The sequence below is a fragment of the Scleropages formosus genome, chromosome 16, assembly GCF_900964775.1.
Source record: "Scleropages formosus chromosome 16, fSclFor1.1, whole genome shotgun sequence".
In the NCBI taxonomy this organism is placed as follows: Eukaryota; Metazoa; Chordata; class Actinopteri; order Osteoglossiformes; family Osteoglossidae; genus Scleropages; species Scleropages formosus.
Window position 1 is genome coordinate 22,666,095 of NC_041821.1, and position 26,741 is coordinate 22,692,835.

General features: G+C 42.7%; 1 protein-coding gene across 3 annotated transcripts in view; it reads right to left on the minus strand.

The window, feature by feature from the left end:
* Nucleotides 1-26,741, minus strand: part of neurl1aa (neuralized E3 ubiquitin protein ligase 1Aa) — a 72,360-nt gene that overhangs the window by 29,351 nt on the left and 16,268 nt on the right. For 2 of the 3 annotated variants that reach the window (XM_018750703.2, XM_018750705.2), the window contains exon 2: nt 3,253-3,494. In XM_018750703.2, coding sequence (XP_018606219.1) covers nt 3,253-3,494 — 242 coding nt within the window. Of the gene's footprint in view, nt 1-3,252; nt 3,495-13,720; nt 13,888-26,741 lie in introns of those variants that run through there. The other variant, XM_018750704.2, reaches the window with a different exon arrangement.

A 26,741-nucleotide genomic window follows, 5' to 3' on the forward strand; every position in this document is an offset into this window, starting at 1 on the left:
GAGCCCACTTCTCTCCAAAGTAACTCACATCATCTGTCACCATTACCTTTGTATTTCCTATCAATTAGTTTGGCACTTATTTACGTAATGTGCGCCAGCAAAAACGATGATATCGGACAAACTGACTGGGCTTCAAAAATCACGTGTCTGCATCTATAACTCTGTCCTTGCACTTTCGCTTACTTTGGGCTGCAAGATGCTTTGAAGAAAAGCATTTTCTAAATGAATAAATGAGAATGGTTGATTATTACTGTTATGCATTGTTATTATATGTGTGTGTCAAATTGTGGTGCAAAGCTACTGAAAACTAAGCAATGTAAATGACGAGTAGTCTTTTGTAAAACCACATTTCGCATTTATTTTTCTTCTATTCAGATATTTTTTGTAAACTCCTGACATAATTCCATACTTATAAAAATAGCAGTTCATGGTACTGCCTGGAATACTGATGTTCTCAAGGACATTAAATGCACATGTCAGCTGTCTATTAAAAATACTACATGGTGTTATTATTCAGCAGAACATTCTTACAGCTCTTTGCAGTATGTTGTGAACCTTATATGAACCTGTGAATACTAAGATGTTAAGATGCATTCCTTAATTTTTTTCTGGAAAGCATGTTAAAAGTAACTGAAGGGGGTGCGATGGAACAATGGGTTTGGCCAGGTCCTGCCTTCTGGTGGATCTGGGGTTCGAGTCCTACTTGGGGTGCCTTGCGATGGACTGGCGTCCCATCCTGGGTGTGTCCCCTCCCCCTCCAGCCTTACGCCCTGTGTTGCCGCGACCCTGCTCAGGACAAGCGGTTTCAGACTGCATGTGTGTGTGTGTGTGTGTGTGTGTGTGTCTTAAAAGTATGTGGAAATTAAGATCACATCTCCCAATAACTAAGCATATAGACTGCAAAATGTAGCAAAACGGTTGAATATCTTCATAATTATTTAAACTGGAATTGATTATATACACTTACATAATACAGCAAAAATGTTATAATACCACCAACACATTAATTTCTGGACAGAAAACAAACTAAATTTTAACAAAATGAAACTAGTTTTCTTATATTCTCTAACTCAAAAACCAATGCTTTCTTTTTTGCGCTATGGATCTGTTAACTTCAGGACTAACTTATCCATGACTGTGAAGTGTATAGAGAAGTTAAATGGACACTTTTGCTTACTTTATCCGAGTGTTAAGACGCTGAGCTGTATAAAAATGCTGTTATTATTGCGTAGATCCAATCCTACTTAGATTTAAAACAAACATATACATCATCGTGAAATACAGAAATTAAGTAAATTTGAGGCCTTTGGCTCAGGTTTAATACAATGGAAATCCAACTTTGGGACACTGCCATTATAGTGAAGTTCTCTTCTGAAGTATTGAAATAATAAATATAGTTAATCTTTGTTCCAAATCAGGATTATTTTACTAATTTGCTGAAGGTCAAGCTGAGTATCAGTCAATGCATTTCAGATTTAACACTGAACTTGCTTACACAGCTCGGCCAGAGTACTGCCTTATTTGGAAACGATTTAGAAACATATATACTACGTATGGGGGGGCGCGGTGGCGCAGTGGGTTGGACCACAGTCCTGCTCTCCGGTGGGTCTGGGGTTCAAGTCCTGCTGGGGGTGCCTTGTGACGGACTGGCGTCCCGTCCTGGGTGTGTCCCCTCCCCCTCCGGCCTTACGCCCTGTGTTGCCGGGTAGGCTCCGGTTCCCCTGCGACCCCCTATGGGACAAGCAGTTCTGAAAATGTGTGTGTGTGTGTGTGTGTATACTACGTATATACAGGTGGTCCCCGATTTACGATGGTTCGACTTGAGATTTTTGACTTTACGATGGTGAGCTGGCGATAGATATTCAGTAGAAACCATACTTCAAATTTTGAATTTTGTTTTTTCCCAGGCAAGCAATATAAGCGTTGCGATACTACCTCGCGATGCTGGGCAGCAGCAGCGATCTGCATCTCCCAGTTTGTTACACAGAGGTGTGCATTAGGTGTATTAAATGCATTTTCGACTTACAATATTTTCGACTTATGGTGGGTTTCGTGGAACATAACCCCATCGTAAATTGGGGGCCACCTGTACTACATTTTAAGGTGCTATTTCTATGTTGCCAATGATATGTAAATTAACATATAAAACGACATCTCAATTTACTACTGAAAATGCCACATAAATCCTAATTAGACAGCATAGTTAAAACCATAGTGTTAATACATGGTACGCTCCACCTCTGCCCGCTGCTCGTGGTCCCATGCACAAGAGGTCCAAAATCAAAAGCACGAAGGATATTGGTTCTGGCTTCAATGTGGTAGAATGACCTCCTCCCTCATTCAGAACTGCTGAATCTTTCTACATTTAAGAAGGATCTCAGAGCTCACCTCTTTCGGACTCATGTCTCCCCTGATCTAACTGCCCGATAAACATGTGCTTGTTTGTCACGTTTTGTAAAAATTGGTTTAATAATGGAAAAGCCTAAATGTAATGTATACCGGTTCATATGGTGGAATGTGACAAACTGACTGCACTCAACCGTCATGTGTCTGCAGTCAGATCTCTCCCTCTGTTGATGCAATGAACTCTTGGCATTTTTCTCAGAGAAGTAGGTCGCTTTGGAGAAAATCATCTGCTAAATGAATAGATGTACTTTATAAATGTAATAAAGGCAGTGGAAAGCAATGTCAAGGCATAACTTGAGCAAAGCATTTTCTGAGGTCCCTCATCTCCCATTCTTACACTAAAAAAGGTTTTGGAAAGTGACTATCCCTCTGTTTTGGTTTTACACGTTTTGTTTCCATAACAGAAACCTGAGAAAGTAAACATAAGATCTGGTTTCTGAATATTCTGTAAAAAAAAAAAAAAAAAAAAAACACCTGACACTACTGTGAACCTTTAGCAGGCATTTTACTAGCTAAAGGCAGTAAAAATGCACCAGCAGGTACACAAGTTCAGTAGCAACATGTACCGAGTAGCCAGATACACACAAATAATGATTAAACGCTTTAACTGCTGCTGCTGTCGCTGAACCTCCCTATAAGCGATGCTTTGCCAAAGTTTACCAAACACTTTTCCTCCATGTGCTTGTGCATGGGCCGCAAAGCGAAAGGAAACCTCCAGAGTTTCTTTTCTCATGACAGGAAGAGGAAGAGCACTTGTGGCTGCAGGGAGGATGAGGGGAGAGGGTGAACAGACAGGTTGCTGGATTTGCATGGCAATCTCGTTAGGGGATTTTGGCGCTGACGTACCTTCAGCCTGACCTGCTCGTACAGGGCTACGGGCCGGTTGCTGAACGTGATCGCATTGCAGAAGCTGGCCTGCCTCTTGACAGCCTTCTGGGCCAGGTCCATGACGATCTGCGAGCCCTTGGCATTGGGGTGGAAGAGCAGGGGGCTGATGGGAAAGCCACCGCACTGCTGGATGGGCAGGCAGCGCCTGGGCTTGTGGTGACATCGCTGGGAGGCAACAGGGAACGATCCACCTAAGGAATCTGCCAGAGACGGAGATGCGGAGTCAGCACATGCCGTGACAAATGCTCAGTGGCTTCAAGTAGCGGGTCGTGTACTGTTTAAGGTCACTGCCCGTCCAATTGGAAGGTTCCTGGTCTCAATTCCCACTCGTATCGATAGAACGACAACGACCGGCTGTATAAACAGGTATCAATCATTCCAAGCAGCTTCGTATAAAAACCTAATATTGCGAGTCGCATTAAACCAAGGGCTCAGTTAACCAAAGAAAAGTAATAATGCAGAGACCAAACAATACAAGGCTGGGTGAACTACACAAGGTCTTTTATGTTTGCATTAGTTCAGGTATTAGCTATTCAGGGTATGCCTTTATATATGTATCTTACCATTTCACCACTAACCTTCCCTTCAGAATATATAATAATACAGGCACTCCTTACTTAATGACCGAGTTCCGTTCCTACGACTAGGTCATTAAGTGAACAGGCCGATAAGCGAGGAGCCGCCCCTTACCGATACTTCAAGCATACTGTATGCATAGATACATAATGCTTGACCGAGGGTATAAAGCAGTTGATGAACCAATCCTCAAATAAAACTTGCGTCATCCATGCCTTGTTATTTGCACGATAGTAAACGGGCAGCATGTGCTTACTAACCCTGCTTCAATGCACGTGGGTTCTCGGAACGAGAGATGAGGAAAGGCTTTAAGTTTAACTTGAACCCAGCGAGATTTCCTCCCAACAACAACGTGACCCTGTCCTAAAAGCCTTGAAACCGGGCATTGTTTCAGCTTCTTTGTGTATGTAGGACCTTTCGGGCATTTTCTTCCAAAAAAGTCCGGTTTCATCCACATTGAAGATCTGTTCCAGACGGTAGCTGCCTTTCTCGATCTCAATATGTGGTCTTGGAGATCGCAAACGCTAGTGTAGTGAATACTGACCGACTCTGGGAACGAGACTGAGAAAGGGTGATGCGAGATGAGATGCTTGACGCTGAGACGCCGCGCCGCCGTTTCCACCAGCAAACTTCTCGTACAGCGTACAATACCGACTGGTCGGAGAGCTGGTCGTAAGTCAGCGCGGTTGTTAAACAGGTAGGTTGTTAAGTGAGGAGTACCTGCACCATATTTGTCCATTCATTCTTCAAAGGAGGAGGGGCATGATAGCGCAGCGGGTTTGGCCAGGTCCCGCTCTCTGGTGGGTCTGGGGTTCGAGCCCTGCTTGGGGTGCCTTGTGATGGACTGGCGTCCCATCCTGGGTGTGTCCCCTCCCCCTCCAGCCTTACGCCCTGTGTTGCCAGGTTAGGCTCCGGGTTGCCGTGACCCTGCTTCGGACAAGTGGCTTCAGCCACTCTGTGTGTGTCTTAGTTTCTTCAAAGCCTCAAATTTAAATTGCTTGTTAAACCACAAACACCTTACTTTTATGCACAAACAAAGCAATTTACAAGTAACTATAACGTGAATTCATAACGGGTTCATTACTAGGTAAAAGTTCAAAATGGTTTAACTGTTGTATGGACAGAGAACGTCTTCTATACAAGCTGTGTCACATTTTTCAAGGTAAAATTACCAACATAAATTCTAAATTCTTAATAACCCAGATGTGGGATCACAGACCTAAGCAAGAGACCAAAAGCTGAGGGGAACTTTGCTTCTTACAGTCTTCTTGTGAGCTGCATATATTTTATTCTTTCAATCTATTTTCCACAGGGAAAATAAATTGCAGGAATAAAATAAGTCGAAAGAATACAAATTTCTTCTTTGGCACTCAGCAGGAGTTGAAACAAATTGATATAATTGCACTAAATCATGAATTGGCACTCTTCATTTTGTAAAATTGGATACAAAGCCAATTTGTCATTGTTTCAGAGCTGAAATTACAATCCACACGAAGCACCAGTGGAGCAGAACATATTCAAGGCTACACGTTAGATGTGCCTGCAAGACACCACTTGCAATGTGCAGACATACTGATGACTTTCGTAGGACTCAACGAAAGTATACTTGCGGTTCCAGTCAATAGTTTGAGTACACTAGTTTTTCCTCTTTTTTTCCCCCCCTGCCCAAGAGGCATCTGGTTAACAAGTTTGGTCAGGAAAATAGGTACCACACCTTCCCAGCTCTTCTGCAGTAGTAGTAGACATGCTGCACACTTGTGTGTTACTTTGCTTTCAAAACTTTGCATCCATTTATTTATACAACATTTTCTCCAAAGCAACTTAAAACATTAGGCTGCTTATAATGATTTACCCATTTATACAGCAGGGTATTTCTACTGGGGCAATTTAGGGTAAGTACCTTGCTCAAACGTAGTATAACTGGAGGTGCAAATCAGATCTGGGTCTTCCGAGTGGAAGGTAACAACTCTCACGACTACGCCACCTACCTGTCCCACAGCAGTATTGCCCAAGTGTACTCAAATCAGTGGCCAGACACAACGCTTAACGCCGCACCACTTGTGTCTTTACTAACTCATCAGTACATATTCTATAACAGGAAAAAGACAGTAGATGGATAAATGCAAATAACATATTTAACATATGCTAGCCAACCATTTACGTACATTCAATTCTTTGCTCAGTGCTCTGTGTCACTGCGTGAGAAGAGCACTCTATAAAAATAAATAGTCTTAAAAAGATCCATATTTGCTATTTTAATTTTGCATGTTTGAAGTGCACATTATTTGTTTTTCAGCAGACATACTGACATATGATACTAGATGTTTTGGATGTAGTGGTTGGAACCAGGAACTTGGGACTCAAAAGATCCAGGTTCACATCCCACCTCCTGCCTTAGTACCAATTACCACGGTTCTTCACCCTGAGCCTTCGCAGTAAAAATGGCCCATCTGTTTACATGGGTTAATCGTATTAAGTACAGGTACATTTAAACTGTAAGTCGCTTTGGAGAAAAGCATCAGCCGAATGAATGAATGCAAATGTATATCTGTTCATTTGTGAGCTTCCAAAAGAAAGCCTCTACTGGGTGGTTCCTTTTTTCGACATGCAAAGCCATGTATGAAAGCCCAAAGCAAATGTGAAGCCGGAGCAGACACCAGTTGAGAGCCGTGCTCTAGAGCCGTGGGAGGAAGATTCAGCCTCTTTTGCTCAAGTTCCTGAGGAGCACAAGTGAGTGTGCCGCTATGTGGAGATGTAGCGTAGGAACTGTGAGATGCCACCCTCAGCGGAACCACCTCCAGTCTTGCAATGGCTGACAGAGGAGCAAAAATACTTACATAAGGATTCTCATCCCTCCGCTTTTCTACACTGGATCATGCAGCAACCCCCCCAAGGACGTGACGGAATACACAATGCTGGTGATAGACTTTCTGATCGGTAACATCTCCCATTTCAGCAGAGAGCCAGAGCCCAATACACGCCCCCTGCACTGGTCAAAGGCCAAAGCTGTTCATGTTCCCTAGATGTTGCACCTGGACTATATGCACTTCTCCTCTGGTTATACAACAGTCTCCCAACTCCGCCCCTTCCCCCCAACACAATGGCTTTAGCACTGCGTTACCAACCATCTGTCTGTCCTTTTGAATTCACAGGTTAACACTCCTGGAAATTTACCAATAGCTTCTAGGAAGCAGTAATGTGAGAAAGTCATTCTTATTCAACACTTAAATAGAGTGTGCTTTACTTTTTTTTTTTTTTTTACTATAATGAATTGTCATGAATAGGGGGGTGCGGTGGCGCAGTGGGTTGGACCGGGTCCTGCTCTCCGGTGGGTCTGGGGTCCAAGTCCTGCTTGGGGTGCCTTGCGGCGGACTGGCGTCCCGTCCTGGGTGTGTCCCTTCCCCCTCTGGCCTTACACCCTGCGTTGCCGGGTAGGCTCCGGCTCCCCGCGACCCCGTATGGGACAAGCGGTTCTGAAAATGTGTGTGTGTGTGTATATTCAGATCATTCTGACCACGAAACATTCAACCATTTTTCTCTACGTATATCTAAGATATCGCTCTTATCTGTGTAGCCTTTCCTTTCATAAGAAATGTATTACATGTATACTGTAAATTACAGCTCAAACATTTTGAGTTGTTGAGATTTCTGAATTTACATTATTTTTGTTTCAGCATTAATCTTGTACTTCTGTCAGCTTTTGAGATCCCACTTTTGTATCCATCCACAAAGGAAGAAAACTTCTTGTATGCAGAACATATTCAGTTTGCATTTCCCAGAATTTGCTGCACCCACAGTGACCACATTGAAGCTCATGGCTGACGGTTGACAGTTGAAGGCTGATGGTTGATGGTTCACCTAATTTGCCTGATGACTTTCTGTGCAAACGGTGATCTGCAAACATCCTAGACACTAAATTCCTAACAAGTCAAAGTAGGATATGGTAACCTTTAGTTACCAGCCATATACTAAAATAAAAGCATTAAGCCTCATTTAAGCAGCAATACATTAAGTTGTATCTGCTCAAAAAAAATTGCCTTGTTTATTCAGTTTAAAGCAAATATACACAGATACCACTAAAATACATTTCAGGTCAAAAACTTCAAGGAGAAGTAAATTCTTGACTTACATTACTCCATAAATAGTATTAAAAAATAAATGATCTCTCAACATTCTGATGTCCAAGTTTTCTTTTGAGGATGAATCTTGAGAAATCCCATGTTTACAGGTTTACATACATGCTTCAGGCATGATTGTAAGCTGTCTTTCAATAACAATAAACAATAAGGTAATAATGATGAAAAACAGCACATAAAACAAATATACAATGAAAGCTTTGTTGCACTGATCTTTGTAACTAGTGCTATAGTATAGGGCTACATACTACACAGCACACACACACACACACACACACACACACAGTCTGAAACCGCCTGTCCCAAGCAGGGTGGTGGCGAGCCGGAGCCTAATCTGACAGCACAGGGCGCAAGGCTGGAGGGGGAGTGGACACACCCAGGACGGGTTTCCAGTTCGCCACAAGGAACCCCAGACCCACCAGCAGGACCGGGCCGAACCCGCTGCGCCACCACACCCCCACAGCATATGCAGTGTATGTTGTATATACTACACATACACATGTGTTTGCGTCTCACTAGAAGTGAAACGGCTCCAAAACAATAACTTTACCCAGATCTACATATATCTTTACAGGGGACAACGCGGCCCAGCAGGTAAAGCCTGTGCCTCACAGCCCTTGAGCAGCATGGTGGGTATAGGGTTGAAATCCAGCTCGCAGTGTGTGGAACTTGCATGTTTGCACCCCCCAAACATGCACCAAAGAAGGTGCTGGCAAACCACTTTGGTTCCTCCCTTGCCTTGGAAACCATGTAGATCGGACCTATGAATTTGAATGGACTTTACGGCGCTTCCATCCATACGTGTTTATCATGACATCATACATAAATTATGATTGCAACACTGACCCAAGACCCTGGGCCCGAAAAGAACCTCACACAACCTTATGCGTGCTAGACAAAGAAATGTAACAGACATTTTCCAGTGATCCGTGATTTTACGTGATTATCTGCTATTGGCCATAATTTGTGATTATGTGCAGAAGCCTTCTTCTTCACAAAACAATGAATACAGGTTGCCAGTGACAACAAGAGACCTGGCTGGAAAACACGAGAGTCACTAAATAAAGCCATGCGCCTTGTTTACAGTGCTGTTGTGTATGTGGACGATATTTCATTACTGCCAGAGTCGACCTCAATTGTGAAAGCCAAGCAAGCGGATAGAATGAGGGCTCTCGCTAACTGGATTAGTGTCGGGCTGGCAAAGGACTTGGGGGGGAAACGGCTAAAGTTACTCCCAATCTTTTTTTCCCTCATTTGTGCAGGGCATTTATTATATCCTCAAATAACTAACACGTTTAACAGCTGACACCACTGACAATATCACCTCATATTTTTAGAGACATGCGCAGCAATGACATAGAGTGACTTTCTCAGGACAGCCGGGCAATACTGTGGGTAAACATTCATATACTCATAAATCTGTGACGCGGTCAAAGTCTTAAAAAATTTTTTTTGAAAAGTCGATAGGAATAATTTCCTCAAAAAGAAGCACAGTGTTATTATCAGTGTTGTCAGTGCCGCTGCTTACATTTCACTAGAAATAAAACCATCGAATTAACCTTGTGTTTAGAACACCTCATAATTTAAGACCATAAGCCCTCTTATGCCATTGTTTAAATACAAAATGACTGTTAAAAATGTGGCACAAAAGCGCAGCGTAAAGTAAAAACATGCGAATGCAAACATTTACACTTGTACAGTACAACAGGAATAACCAGTTTTTATGTCTTCATGCTGCATTTGTGCAAACTTAGAAGACTGACAAAAACTGCCATAATCAATTCATATCATATCATATCATATCATCATCTGAACCGCTTGTCCCATACGAGGTCGCGGGGAGCCAGAGCCTAACCCGGCAACACAGGGCGTAAGGCTGGAGCCTCCAAGTTAAAAGCAACAGGCAGCACTGTGATAGGGCAATTAATATGGAACAGGACCCGTAAACATCTAGAAGATTGTTGTTTCAATCTCAGCCACTGCAAGGGCATGAAGGACCCCTTGGGCCACAATTTAAAAAATAACAAACACACGCTAAATATGTACAAGCATGACCTTTCCCAGATTTTCCCATAATATCCTTGGGTTCCCTCCTATGAAATGCTCTTATATACATATTCAGACCTAAAGCACATTCAACTAAGATGTTCTTCTGCATATTTCAACTCAAGAATGGTTTGTGCACGTCTGCAACCATTCCAGTGGTGTGCTCGTTAATGCCCGACACAACAGTAACGTAAATACTTCACCTTCAGAATAACTGAAAGGTATTTCACTATCCTGACGACCATATTGTACACAAATCAGTACGAGCGGTATCCTTACTACTGTCCAGAAATCACAGTTTGCCACCTGCCCAGGTTATAGACACGATCTACGCTCGTAAATATTTACCGCGATTGCCGCAGTGTGCCGACGAAATTGGAAAATACCATCTGAATAAAAATTCTCCTGTTTCTGAATGCAGCCGGTTTGATACATTAGACTCAATTTTTTTCCCTCTACTTGTACAAGGGACTGATTACAGCTAATTAATTAGTATACACAAGTACATGAATATGTTTTACACTTTTCCATAATTTACTCACAATTATTTACCTATTTATACAGCTGAGTAATTTTACTGGAATAAATTTTAGAATAAGTACCTTTCTCAAGGGTACTACAGCCAGAGGTAGGGATCCAATGGCAGCAACTGTAACCTCTACAGTACCAGCTGTCCCCAAGCTTGCTTTAAACATCATCTGCCCTCCTTACTGCCCACTGTACATGGTCTAAATTTAACTCAGACATAACTATTTACTAAAAAATGGAATGAGTCGGTATATCTTGCAATGGACTGAAGTGTTGCCCAGGGTGTACACCTTATTGTACCTTGTAACTGATAATAAATGGATGGATGGATGGCTGGATGGACATTAAATTAGCAAAGTTATTTGTATTAAAGGGGGTGCGGTGGTGCAGTGGGTTGGACCACAGTCCTCCTCTCCGGTGGGTCTGGGGTTCGAGTCCTGCTTGGAGTGCCTTGCGACGGACTGGCATCCCGTCCTGGGTGTGTCCCCTCCCCCTCTGGCCTTGCGCCCTGTGTTGCCGGGTTGCCTCCGGTTCCCCGCGACCCTGTATGGGACAAGCGGTTCTGAAAATGTGTGTGTGTGTGTGTGTGTGTGTGTGTGTGTGTGTGTGTGTGTGTGTGTGTATTTGTGTTAATTCCTAACAGAGACACAGTTAAGACGACAAGTCTTTTCTTACACACAAACTACTCAACTGTTTGATATGTATAATGTGACGTTATGCTCATTGGGGGATGCCCCCCCCCCCCCCCGGTGTTTGCTGAGATATTGATCGATCACTCTATATATCACGGAATTGAGTGACACTGATAAAAGAAAATGTGAACAAACAGTAATTGAATCAAAGCGCGTTCAGACAGTGTGTCACAGGCAGTAGTGGGGGGCGCGGTGGCTGTGTCACACACGCGGGTCTGAAGACGCAAATACTGCTGAGCACACCGTGCTGGGGATCTCTGCCGGAACAAACAAGACAGAGGCAACACTGCCTCACCTGTTCACCATGTGTCTATTTTTAAAACACACACACACACACACACACACACACACACACACTCCAACGTACACACCAGCCTACAAATACCAACAAAAAACTCGATGCAGCATGTTTAAGATTTCTTGCAGGCTGCTCATTTCCCATCATAGAGAGCGGTGGTTAAGACCTTCCATGCTTTGTGTTGTGTTTTTATTATGTGTAACTCACCTACAATGGGGGGGGGGGGAACTGGACTCCTTTAAGAGAAGCTGCGTGTAAACAATTCATAAATCACGAGACTACCAGGCCCTGCAAAGAGCCCAGACAGGTTTTACTCATTCCGGTGTAAACCAGTGGCTAATATGGACAAGCTGGAGCCGACTGCTCATAACTGTCACCAAGTGTTATGTGCACATGTGTCCAGCTGTAAAGGTACATGTCCCGCGCAAACGCCCAGCGAGCAGCGCCAATATGGAACGCCGAAGCACTTGGACTCATACACGAGGACACCTGACCTGGAGAAGGATAGGTTCTGTGGAAGCCCTCAATACCTTCCTAAACTGGGGCATGCTTAAGGACGTCTCACACCGGAAACACAACGGCGAAAACGTGGCAGTCCGATCCCTCGTTGAACCTCACACCTTTGTTATAAACAGACTTCAGGAGAAACATACACACACACAGTGGCTAAAACCACTTGTCCCAAGGGGGGCTGCGGCAAAACGCAGCCCAACCCAGGCAACACAGGGCGCAAGGCTGGAGAGGGAGGGGAGACAGTCAGGATGGGACGTCAGTCCATTGCAAGGCACCCCAAGCAGGACTTGAACCTCAGACCCACCAGCAAGAGGGACCCGGCCAAATCCGCCGTGCCACCACACCTCCCTCATGAGAAATATATGCAGCTGAACCTCAGACCCACCACACAGGAGGCCTCGGCCAAACCCGCGGCACCACCCCGTTCCCCACAGCTGTAAATGTGAACTTTAAAGACTTTCAATGATACTGTGCGTCCTTGGAGAAGGAACGATGGAACGCGCAGCGCTTCTTTAAACATCGTAAAGCCGCGGCCGGTAGGATCCCGATGAGGTTCAGCCAGGTGCTCTACTTCGTTATGCGGAATCCAAATGACTTAATTGGATAACAGGTATTAAACAGGCATGTCCAGGTCCTCATATATGGAGTTCCGCTGTGTGACCCACCTATAACAAGTGGCCCACTGGCCGCTCCAGAGGAGTGTTTGGGGTCTCAACCAGGTCCCTTCGCTACTTTGTTCAGCTCCTTACTGCACTTCATAGCATCTCCTCAATCTCACTTGTGCTTTTTACCCCCTTTCTGCTCATCAGCCCAAAGCTAACCTTATGGCAGCAGTGAAGAAATAAAAAGAAACTAAAATTCTGTTTGTATGAGCTCATTTCCCAGTATTTTTACAGCAATACCTTGCTTGGCAGGACACTAAATATGCCAATATCCAAAGGGGCTGCAAACCTATGACAGGATGGAGCACACGCCTTACTTTATGTAATTAAATATTAGAGTAACGTGAGGAGCACACACACACACACACACACAATCTATCCGATTTGCTCACTGACTGTCATGTCATGATCTGTACGCACTTTCCAGAAAAAGCATCAGTAATATATCAGTATATCAGTGGAGTACAAGACGGTCTCGCAACTTTCGCAGCCGCCCATTCATTCCTATTGGATCTGTGTTCCGTTCCAAGGTTACCATAGTACACGGCGAGGTAAACAATTGCTACACGATATTCCAGCCCTGTCCGACACCGTCGCTCTGCTCAATAAACCTCGACGGGAGAGTAAAACACAGTAAGAGCTCAATCATAATATATTCCGTATGTTCAATATTCACACACACACACGTTCCGTCGTCGTTCGCTAAACACACTGACTGACTGTATAATCAACACAATGATCACACTTTGCCTAAATGTAAAAATATTCTCAATAATTTAAATTTCCCGAATCATGGTACCGACAGCTTTATTACGAGTGTGTCTGTGTCTGTGTGTACGCACACACATATCATATATAGATAATAGATACACACGTGTGAGTGACACAGATATGAGTATCATCATGCCATGATGATGATGGACTAAATTAAATAATGCCCGGTGAGATGGTATAAACTGAAAGTGCTCCCCTCACCGTACAAGGTGTTTTTCGTTATCTGTCCTCCCATGGCTCGATTCCCGACGAGCTTCTTCTCACCACGATTTTTACCACCTTTATTTCTAATGTCAAACTTGCCGCGGAAGAGAACTCCCCGCCGAAGAGCTCATCGCGGCGCGCTGATCCTGGACGCTCGCGCTCGCGCGGAGGAGCTCGCGCGGAGGAGCGGCGCGCTGCCCATTCAGCGCGCAGCGCACAGCTGCCAGGCGAGCTCCACGCGCACATTCACGCGGAAGGTGGAGCTTCCGAGCGCGCGGTTAACACAATAGGCGCCGACTGCCCAACGGCTCCGCGCTCGAGCGCATGTGAAAGAAGGGCACAAGAATTTGAAGAAAACGAAGTAAAATAAACATGATAAAAACCCTTTCCCCCCTTTGTTACTCCAGCCAGGAGGTGGCGCATTGGTTAGGGAGGCCAGTCCGCGCTCGCCCCAAAAATACCCTGCTCTACACGCGCCTAATATCGCTGTAATAGTCTTCTCGGAAAGGTGTCAGCTACTGAAAGTTACGACGAATGATGCAAATAATTTTACAAGTTCGATCTTGATATGTGTTCAGATATGACTGACATGAAAAAGGGGATAAACATGATAATATGCACCTGTGAATTAGTGAATTATAATTTTAATTATAAAGAGTAACGTATACCAAACAACCTGTCTGAGGCGAGACAAGTTATTTACAGTCTATGAACTATATATAGGGTCACAGCATGCCACAGATGTATGACATTATTATTATTACATTTATTTGTATCATACACTTTTCTCCAAGGAGACTTCCAATGAACTCTATGTAGTCTTATCAGCCCACACACCTTATTCACCAAGGTAACTTACACTGCTAGATACACTACTTACACTGGGTCACTCATCCACACATCAGTGAACTACACTCTCTCTGTTACTCACACACTATGAGTGAACCTGAACAGCATGCCTTTGGACTGTGGGAGGAAACCCACACAGACACAGGGAGAACATGCAAACTCCACACAGGTTGAGCAGGGATTGAACCCACATCCTCTCACCCCACTCAGGCTCTACTCAGTGTGCCACCGTGCCATTTTATTATTATTACACACACACACACACACACACACACACACACACACACACACACACACACACACACACACACACACACACACACACACTGAAACCGCTTGTCCAAAGCGGGGTCATGGCGAGCCGGAGCCTAACCCAGCAACACAGGGTGCAAGGCTGGAGGGTTCGGGGACACACCCGGGACGGGACGTCAGTCTGTCGCAAGGCATCCCAAGCAGGACTCGAACTCTAGACCCACTACAGAGGAGGCACAGGCCAAACCTGCTGCACCACCATACCCCAGACTACTATTATTATTATTATTATTATTATTATTATTATTATTATTATTATAGGGTGGCACAGCACCTGAGCTGTCTGGGCATAGGTCTGAATCCAGCTCAGGCTGTGTTTGCATCTTTTCCACGTGTCTGTGTGGGTTTCTTCCAGGTGCTCCTGTTTCCTCCTACAGTCCAAAAAGATGCGGTTCAATTGAATGCAAATTATGTCACCCACCAAACTTTCCCTTGAAGACTAAGGGCCGCTGACAGTGTCGGTGATACAGAGAAACCAAGAACCTTGATTATCTTAGTGGATGTGCGCTCCTTAATCTGATTGCAAAACTATAGTTTTTTTTGTTTTGTTTTAAAACACCGCATGGGTATTGCAAGGACCTAATTCTTTTCATAAAAGTTAAGTGTTTGAGGTAGATTATGGGCCTCGCCTCGCCTGGTGGTGCGAGAGGACGTGTGTTCAATCCCTGCTCAGTCTGTGTGGAGTTTGCATGTTCTCCCAGTGTCTATGTGGGTTTCTTCTGGGTGCTCCTGTTTCCTCCTACAGTCCAAAAAGATGCAGTTAAATTGAATTGGTAAGGTAAAATTGCCTGTATTGTGTGTGTGTAAAGCTACCGTACAATGCACTGATACCCCATCCACTCTACCCTTGCCCAGTACCCAGTGACTCTGGGATAGGCTCCAGACCAAGGCGACCCTGGCAAGGACAAAAGGGTTATTGAAAGTAAGTCAGTGAATAACAACAACTTGTTGGATTCAGAAAACCTTTAAAGAACCTTAAGGCTGCAAGGCGACAGCCCTAAACATTACCGTACTTCCGACACTTCATTATAATAAGATTATGATAGTAAGCAATCTACAGACATGTAAAATGTTAACAAAACAGCACTGCTATGCTTGCGCATTTTTCCTTCCTCCCGTGTGTTAGTATTCTTTTTTTTTTAGCAGGCAGAAGAAACAATTCATTTCACGTGCCATTTGGTTGTAGGCAGCTCATATGGGGCTTCAACTCTTCTGGAGAAGACGAGTGAGGCTGGCAGGAGCAATTTGGCATAACCTGTTGTTGTAGGTTCAGCGGGACTTGAGCAGCCCACATTACTTACCCTCTGCCCTTTGGCGTACCACATCCTCATACCTCATGCGCTGCCTTCCTTTGCCACTCCGTGGCGGACGCGGCAGGCGACTCCCCGGGGCCGAGGGCTCTGCCTTTTCGTGTCAACACTTATTCAGAAATGACCTTAGCAGCTTTCCCCTGTGACTCTCCGGGGCATATGCTTTTTAGAGAGGCAACCATACTGCAAACATCTTAAAGAGCACATTTGTCTGTTATAATACCGTAAACCCAAAGGGACCGAGCAGAACTGCACTAACATCCCTGAGTCATGGGGTCAAGGGCTTGATCATCTATTGAGAAATGACACCAGGTGTGTTAGCGCCAGACTAGAACCACGGTGTGCCATTTTTTGGGCCTGCTGGATGGACTGAAAAACTGTGAAATGCAAGAGTTATTAAGCAATAATCGGTCTAATGTTCAACTATTTGCTCAAAATTACATTAATATTCAAAGTAGAAGAAAATGATCATCTGCATAGTGTAATCTAAGGAGGAACAAAGCCACTCACCCTGTGGATAACCGCTTAGGCAGGGTTTGGTGCTCTGGAGTGTATGCCAGCACCATAGGTTATAGGCTAGGCAGGGTACACACTGGATGGGACGCCAGTCCATCGCAGGGTAGCTATACTTAATTAAATAATTCATTTGTTCTTCACTTGACTGAGGAGCTGTGAAAAGATTTAAGGCTGACCATACAGACATGTGTGGATTGGCCATGACATGCTTGCCATCATCATTAATAAAAATACCTCTAACCCGTCCAAAAAAACAGCACACACACATGCAGTACATCCTGTAAAACCTTTTCAGAGTTCACAGATAAATGGTTACTGTTACTTTTTTCTTTTAATTTAACTTATGTTTTCAATCAAGGTCTGTGATAAATGTTATGAGCTGTTTTACGATGCAACTAACGAATGGTTCTTTATATTTGAGTGTATAAGTGCATAAAGGTGCCTAAAAACACCTGTTCTCTGAGCACTCTTATGTTATAAGCGTACGGTATGGTGGCTCAGCAGGTAGCACCAGTGCCCCCCAGCGCATTTGGATGTGGCTTTGAATCCAGATCAGTGTATGTGGAGTTTGTATGTTGTCAGTGTGCTTGAGTGCTCTGGTTTCCTGCCACAGTTCATAGGGGATTGGGGGATCTAAATTGCCCTTAGCCTGAATATGTGTGTGTGTGTGTGTGTGTTACACTGCTCTGCTGTATAAATGGGTGAATGACTGTAGGAAGTTTAGTGCAGTGTATCTAGTGCTGCAAGTTGCTTGTGACAAAGATGTCACCTAATTACTAGTTAATGGTCATTGTAAATTACTCTGGACTAAGTGATCAACCAAATATGGGGTGGCATGGTGGCACAGCAAGTAGTGCTGCTGTTTCACAGCACCTGGGTGGTATGAGAGGACATGGGTTTGATCCCTGCTCAGTCTGTGTGGAGTTTGCATGCTCTCCCTGTGTCTGTGTGGGTTTCCCCTGGGTGCACTGGTTTCCTCCCACACTCCAAAGACATGCTGTTCAGGTTCACCCATAGTGTGTGAGTGACAGAGAGAGAGTGTTCCACTAATGTAAGTGATCCTTTGTAAGTAGTGTATCCAGCAGTGTAAGTCACCTTGGTGAACAAGGTGTGTGGGCTGATAACACTAAACAGAGTTCACAGAAGTTGCTGTGGAGAAAAACTCTCTGCTAAGTAAATAAATGTAAATGAATAACCATAAATAATGATGTTGAAGAATAAAAAAGAGTGCCACCCATCCAAACTACTGCTCTACTCCAGTCTCAGACCGGTTCACAAATCTACCATAACATGTTGTGCACACATTCTGAGCGGTTTGAAGTTTGCATGTGTGTCACTGATGCTTTCTGACAGACCCATTTATGGAGGAGTTCTGTCAGCCTTGCAGAGATGCCACGAGCCAGAAGCTGGAGCAGACAACACTGGGCCAGCGAAGCACATCTCTGTACAATTGGCCCAATAGCCAATGCTGGTGAAGTGCCAGTCAGCTTGAGGCCTCAACCCAGCCTGGGGTCCCTGGCACACAGTGAGTTAGATTTTTTTTCCGAGAGCTCCCACTCCGTAATCTGAAAATGACACACAAAGGCGGGAATGCTTACACTTTGAAGAACTTCGAATCTTTAGTCTGTGAAAGAAGAACAGAGGGGATATGTGTCTTTGCACACTCAACATATTTTCACATGTGAAAGAGGACAACACAGATGAGCTAAGGCACAATCATATTACAGATACTAGCAACTTCCTCAGTCCAAACTTCAGGACACTTTGTCATGCAAAGTGTTCAAATATAATGCTAAAATATCTTACATTTTGGTACAGGTGTCATGTTGCAAATGAAATGGCACAACAAACCTAGGGACTGACATGGGCAAATTTAATCTGTAAACCTGATTAATATTCTTATTTACAGGATCTGTGATTAAAGATACTCATAGTAATAAAAGAGTATTTGTCAAATGTTATATTTGTACCCCATTCTATTTTGCTGTCCCTCACTGGAAGAGGTCATCTTATGTCTAGGGCTTTTATTCAAAGCTAGGCTTTGCTTTTTATTGCATAGCCATACAGAGTTTGGTGTGAATTTATGAACTTTTGTTCATAAATGATAACATTTTACATTGAATAGATATGTCGTGATTTGACGTCTGTGTCTCCCGCATGATACTTCCTTCTGTCTCAGACTTCCTTAAAGATATCATTTCAGTCTATCCTCTTTGTAACAAGATCTGCTTTACTTACTCTATAGTATATATAGTATATTAGCAGATCTAAATTAAAATAAAGGATGTTGCACAGGTGTGGAAAAGATGAAACTTTTACATCCAGCCCAAGAATGAACCAGTCCTATGCATCTTTGATATACTTTAATTGTAAATATGTGTGAAGTTTGTATGTTATCCCCATCTCTGTGTGGGTTTACTCCAGGTGTTCTGGTTTCCTCCCACACTCCAAAGACATGCTGTTCAGGTTCACCCATAGTGTGTGAGTGACAGAGAGAGTGTGTGTGTTCCACTGATGTGGGGATGAGTGACCCAGTGTAAGTAGTGTATCCAGCAGTGTAAGTCACTGTGGTGAATAAGGTGTGTGGACTCATAACACTACATAGTGTTCATTGGAAGTCGCTTTGGAGAAAAGCGTCTGCTAAATGAATAAATGTAATGTAAATGTAAATACATTTCTAATAAGCTTTTGTCACTTTCAAAGCCTGTTGTGTGAAAACAGATGGCATCTTGTGGCACCTTTTTAGCTAAGATCATACACAAGCACACCTACTGAAGAAAAAATGATCAGGAAGACAAGTCAGGAAATAAAAAAAAAACAGCTGTTATTATTAACAAAGGAACATTGAGAGAAGACCTGGCCTAATCCAGAAGTGCCATATGTGAAACATTAGCATATCAAATGCAGATCTGACCACAGCGAAAGCATTACCAGCACGAACCGAGTCCCTGGGACGATCTTCAGCAAGGAAGCCGAAGGTTGAGAACAATCCCAGAGCTCATGTCTTCCAAAATGGCAGCAATTACAAACCAACCACAAGCGTGCAGTGGCCTCTCCCAGATCACTCTCTTTTACAACGTAGAAAATACCAGAAAAGGAGCCAACATGAGGGATTATTTATCAGGGAAATATAGCTGGTTAACATTTGCACTGTGTGTTGCACCGAGCTGCCATAATGTAATTTAAGAGAAGGGAAAGTGCGGCTAGAAACCCGAGATACCCTCTGTGTGAGCCTCAGAACGAGAGTGTGTATCTCAGCAACACTTTCTATCTTCAACTCACACTTGCGCCTACCAAAATACACATCTCTAGTCACACTGACTGCTTTTTCAGTCCATTATAGGTACGAAACAAACATTACGCGACGCTCACTCGAGGCTGGAAAGAGTTAGCGCCGTGCGACCTTGACAGGAATAAATCTTCCACTTAGCACAGCCGTTCTAGCTAAGAGGCCACGGACTCTGCCAGTTTGAAAACGTGTCAAATTAATCAAGGACAAATGTGGCTGTTGGGGGGTAAAATAAATAAATAAGTACAACAAAAACCCTCCCCGTTCATTAGCAGGCACCACTCCCGCTGTAAGGCATCACTCAGTCTCAGATAGCAGCTGGAGGCCCTGAGCACGAGGTTTCCAAGACAACACAACGATCCTTGAGAACAGGAAATTCTGAATACATGCGAACGCTCGCGCAGACACACAAATGTGCCCAGGCCTCTTTTCAGTGTCCTCTTTTAGACAGCGTAAATCTGTCCAATTATGACAGCGCACGCAGAACAGTAAATGCTGGGGGGGGGGGTTTACGAGGAAAGAGGCAAATAACGAATTTGCTTCTTTGAACCCTGTTCCCCTATTTCCAAGTATCTTTGACTGTGCTTTCCATTTTAAAAACACTGTTCCAGACGCTTCATGTCCCTCCTGCTAAGAGCAATGAAGGACCATGTTTACTGTTAACAGCATGCCATACGTGGTTATGGCACATTAGTATGATTCCCAGTACACCCCAGTACTCATCTATTTCCTCCTATGACCCCTGTACACACTTTTCACACTCTCAGCTGGTCTCGATCACTAGGGAACAGATCAAACCTTGTGCATCCCATTATATAACATGCCCTGTTTGCCAAAACCGTAATCCCTGCCCCAACCAGGGTAAAGACGCTATGAATTACATAGACTCTACAGTGCATATTTCTGAGTCTTTACAAAAATGTTCTCCTATGTGCCTGAGAAAATAATTAAAAAATGCATTATAATGCAAATGCAAATAATTTAAAAATGCATTTGCAGTTGCGTGGTTTGAAAGACCGACACAAAACATTTATGTGCCGATAAGACACAAAGGTGTGTGATGAAAATGCAACAGAGAACAATAATTAATAAATATGTGACAAGCAAGACAAAAATAAATACATCCATAATGGAACACTCATGTGTTCTATGTCACATTTGCTTTAATTAAAATGTCAGTTTTTTTGTTGCTAATACCTTTAGTCTGTGTGACTACAGAAGCGTAAAACAACTGAAATGTGAGAACAGTAAATCTTTCCATGGCAGGCAGCAAAATAATGTAGTGCTTTTCCGATCTGGCTCTGAAAGTGATCACCTATTCTGCGAATTGTTTGTGAAGCGCTACGCAAACAGCGGCTGCACAGGGCCGGGTCCGGGAACTCCTGTGTGAACGCCGTTTGCCTGCGGGAGTTGTGTGCCTCGTGGCAAACAAAAAGCCCATTCAGTGCCGGAGCTTGGATCCTCATCACGAAGCCATATGCAAAATATTACCGAGTAACATAAGAACATCATATGAGCCAAGACACAGGCTAGGAGGGTGTGTGTGTGGTTGTGTGTGTGACAGATGGAGCTAAATACAGTGCTGCTTGAAAATATGTGAACCCTACAGGGATGGTCATTGTTCTTGTATAAAATATTAAAATAAAAATCGAAATTTTAAACTTCTAAAATAAATGACGATGATTTCCACACCTGATTCTACTTACCTGCTTGGTTCAAACAATAGAACTTGGGCTTCACTTATTTCTACACCTGCACTACTTCCGTGTTTCTACTACACACACGATAACCTCCATATATTCCAACATATGGAATTGGTCATTACACACCTGTCATGCAACATGGGAAACCGATTCTCATTGATTAAACGTTTCATGGTAAATCTAAGGGACACAAGCACTTCACATACGTTCAAGCAGCGCTGTAACAACAGACCATTTCTGGTGAATGTGGGATTTAAAATGAGAATGAAGTGTGTGTGTGTCGAGCGACACTTGAGAAAACTGTATTTCAAGGGACGTCTTCAACATAAACACAGAAAATCACATTAAGAAATGAAAGCAATATTTTAAACAGAAACTATTGACGTTTAGTGAATAAAGAATAATGTCAAAGGAAAGAAACCTTTGAAATTCATGCCCTAAAAAATAAAGACTTAACCCTAGTGCCTGGTGCATTATCAACTCTTCAAATTTACTGCACTTGTATAAAAGCGCTCTCGCTCGCTCGCTCGCTCGCTCACTCACTCGCTCACGTTCCATAACCACTTGTCCTGGTCAGGGTTGTCCAGAGCCTATCTCACAGTCAATGGGCACAAGGCTGGGGAAAACACGTCTTATGGGACGCTAGTGTGTCACAGTATGAAAATGCTTCTAGATGAAAACATTGATACTTTGTGGTTCTAAAAGTAATTTTTTGTGATCTCCTGTTTGTGATATTACTTTCTGACAGTTTAATTTTCCAGTTATGAAATTAAATGTAGTTATGATTATTTGAGAATTTTATTCCTAAACAATAACTGAAAAAAAAACAGGCAAATTATGTCACCCACCAAACTGTCCTCTGAAGACTAAGGGCCGCTGACAGTGTTGGTGATACAGAGAAACCAGGAACCTTCATTATCTCAGTGGATGTGCCCTCCCTAATCTGATTGCAAAACTATAGTTTTTTGTTTTGTTTTAAAACACCGCATGGGTATTGCAAGGACCTAATTCTTTTCATAAAAGTTAAGTGTTTGCGGTAGATTATGGGCCTCGCCAAGAGCTGCTCTCATCAAATTATGGGAAACAGCCAGGAGGTGTTAATAAGATCATCCGTTTTGCTTTCTTGTAGACCAGCTGAAATACAATTCAGAGGCAGCTGATTGTCTGCTACAAAGAAACAGGAAAACGTTGCCACTTGATCTGGAATGTCTACCATGATTTGCCTGCCAGACAGCAAAATATATTTGGGTAGACCGAAAATTTCCCTATGGGGTTGGGAACCCAGACCTGCAAGATGAAGTGATTCACAATGTTGAGATTCTTCAGAGTGATGCAAATATAAACTGATTTTTACCATCAGTTAACATTGTTTGGTCTATCAGGTAATCTTCTCGGCTGTGCGGAGAAATATGTTCAACATTCGCAAGATACTATGACTTTCTTGGAATTGCATCCCCTGAGAAATTCATTTGTACTCAGAAAAAACCTCCCGTGTCTGTTACATTTCTTTATATATAATAAAAGCAATCCAAAAAGGATCCAGAGAACATGATAATTATGATGATGATCATCATCATCACCATGATAATCATCATTGTCATCATTGATAATCAAAGGCGCCCCATTATATGTCCCTACATGTGGATGTAGTTTATTTTAAATGTATCACCAATATAGGAAAATTTAAGAGAGCTTTTTAATTACAGTTCCGATTATTACAGGGTGTTTGTTCACTACTTTAAAGTACTGTAATGCAGTACAGCTGTTAACATTCAGTGGGGGAAATATATTCATAAATATTTTATAAACTGACTGATGTTTCCATTAATCAGTTCCTCTGCTGATTTCTAGACTTGAAATTCTGCTTTCCAGTTAAAATGTTGTTTTTGGAAGAGGTGGTTTGTAATGTGTGTTTTTGAATTTACTTCCTGTTGCTTACTGATACTGAATGAAAATGTTTGCAGCTGATGGATTTGTGTCATCTGTCTTTCTTTAACCAAGGGCTATGTGTTCAAGGTGAGTTACTATATTTTTTCACTTTTTTCTTCCACAATTTCCTTGAACTCTACTGTGTTCCAGCTTTTACATTCCACTTTTCCAGAAATAACAGCAGTGTGTTAAATTTTTACGATATCTATTATGTCAACCAAAGCAGAAAACTTTGAGAAGTGCATAGACATATTTTTTATAACACACACTATAATTTTTGAACTACACTATATATTTTATATGAAATACATAGTGTATATGTATAATATATGATTCTGTTTCTAAATATTTCAGTCAACAAAACACTATATAAAAGAATTATTTTTAATATTCACAGTCTTGTCAGACTGTGACAGTGACTTCATTCATATGCAAGGTAATATTTAGGCATATGATATTTTATATTTTGCAAAGAGTAATTGCGCTCCTCTCTGCATTTTGTGTGGGAGATACATATTGGTAACACACAAAAAACAAAAACCCTACATCATGGCAAAATCTGACAGAGACCTATTCACTTTAGCCTTGTGACTGTGAAGTTCTCATGTCTTTGAACTAAATACATATTTCATGTTTCTGCAGCTTTTCGCTTTAACACATGCACCGTGTTTCTGTAAGATTTATTTGATTGAGGTTACGAAGGAGAGCTGTGATATTTTTTGATCAATATTTTGGTTTACATGCCCAGATTTGGAAAAGAGGCAAAAAGGTGGTGTTTTGGTGGTGCTATGTTGCTATTTACATTTTCCTGCTACACTGAGCCAAGAAGAATTCTTGTTCCTCTAGAACTTGAAATGGAAGAGGAGAACAGGCTGTCTGCTCCTTGCTTCAAGCACTAAAAAAGCCGCTACACAGAGCCATGATGGAGGTCAATTACCGGCCCAGAGAACAAGCTACAAAGACAACCTTGGGGAGACAATCCTGCATGTTCGTCCATTAAAGCTACAATCTAGAAATCTGATGGATAAATACCCAGAATGCAACAGTGGGGGACTCCAATCAATGACACCAAAGACAAATCAATCACTGGACAGTTCGGTCTGAGATACAGCTGATACTTAGTGAGGAATAATGTGCATGATTTGCATGTCGCATTGTGTTTGTAGCAGTGCTGGATGTCCAGCATCGAGAGTGACCTCGGACAACGGGGTCAGACTAAACACTGTTCATCGTACGCCACTTTGGTCAAAAGTGCCTGTTAAATGAAAGTACATTTAAATGTAAAAGTTTCTTTTATTAATAAAAAAATGATTTCAACTTTTCGGGAGTTAGTTTTAAAATAATAAGCTTAAGGAGTTCTACAAGTACAACTTTCCCTTGACAGCTCCTAATTTCATGGTGCACTGCCTCACCAACACGTCCCTGCGTTCCCTGAAGTCGGGAGTTAAAGTCACAGAGCCAGTGCTTTCCTTCTGCAAATGCCCACTGCCCAGATACAAGCGACAGATGGCAGCTTGGGATGAAATTCCCCAAATAAATATGTAATCCGCTTCTCACATGGCCAGCGGCCTGCAGTGCAGATTATCCCAGCAGCAGTGCTGCGGTGACAATGGCCAGCGGGATGCATGGGCGAGTAAGAGATTTCCAGGGAACTCCCAACAAATTCACACAGGGGATGGGATGATTTCCTCCCATAACTGCTTATGACATTCACATGTGCAGTGGAACAGCTACCTTGTTCAAATGCGCCAACCACTTGATTTGAAGTATATTAGCTTGTCACCTTGGGTTCATTTAAATAATTTTAAAGTCACCAAATATAATTTTGAACACTTTCGCGATAAGACACTTATATGCTGAGAATTGATTTTCATTACCAGTCATCTTTATTACTCCTCTGGTAACTAACATATCAGTATGCTATGATAAGGACATGAAAAGTTTTTTTGAGGATGGAAAGTGATCATAAATATACCCACATAGTTCATTTTCTGCTGTTCGAAGATAAATTTTAAAAGGAACTCCTAATAAATCATCAATATTAATTTAATTTTTTTCATTTAATACATCTTAACAGCCACAAACATAATTAAGTTGCTACTAACAACAATTTAGCCATGTATAAAGCTCGATAAATTTTAATGGGGCAATTCATGGTAAGTAACTTACTCAGTAGGAGGTGGAATTCAAACCTGCTAGCATAACAACCTAAATATATGCATTAAAAATCAATCAAATGATTATTGACTTGTTGAAACACCTTTTTTCCATACATGCCAGTGACCTATAGAATGAAACATCTGGATAATTCTTTATTTTTCCAGACTCAAAAATGTTTAAAATTATGAAAAAACTCTGAAGCTAAACATTCCTATGTAGGGGGGGCGTGGTGGTGCAGGGGGTTTGACCAGGCTCTGCTTTCTGGTGGGTCTGGGTTCGAGTCCCGCTTGAGGTGCTCTCCGACAGACTGGCGTCCCGTTCTGGGTGTTTCCCCTCCAGCCTTACGCCCTGTGTTGCTGGGTTAGGCTCCGGCTCCCCACAACCATGCATGGGACAAGCGGTTTCAGCTGATGATGCATTCCTATTTACAACATATGTGGTCTGATCATTTTAGAGTAGAAAAGTACTCCACTAAGTATTAAAACAATGGGCAATGCACACTGACACCCATTCTCTTCCTGCCTATATTGCTTCATGTTCAGACAGTTGATGTTGGTTAAATTCCAGAATGAATTAAATTCTTTGCAATTTCTTTTTGGAACTAGCTGCATGGCATCACAAGCATTTCCCTTTAGTTTTTGTCTTTCTCTACAGCCCAAGTTTTCTATTTGCTGTTACTTTGCCCAGATGGTAAATCCCTGATTTATAACAACAAATTGTACGATACAATTTAAATTTTGATCTTGCGGCATGATTTCCAGGACAACGTTGCCTCTGTCTCCACCTTGAGACATTTTGATCACAGGAGAATTCTTCTTGAAGATAAGGTCAAATAAGGGAGTAAACATTATCTGCCTCATATCTGAATCTTTCTGAGTATCTTCCATGTCATGCTACTAGTCTCTTTGAAAGGAGTGATTTGTTCAACAGACAGAGCGATCAATTCATTA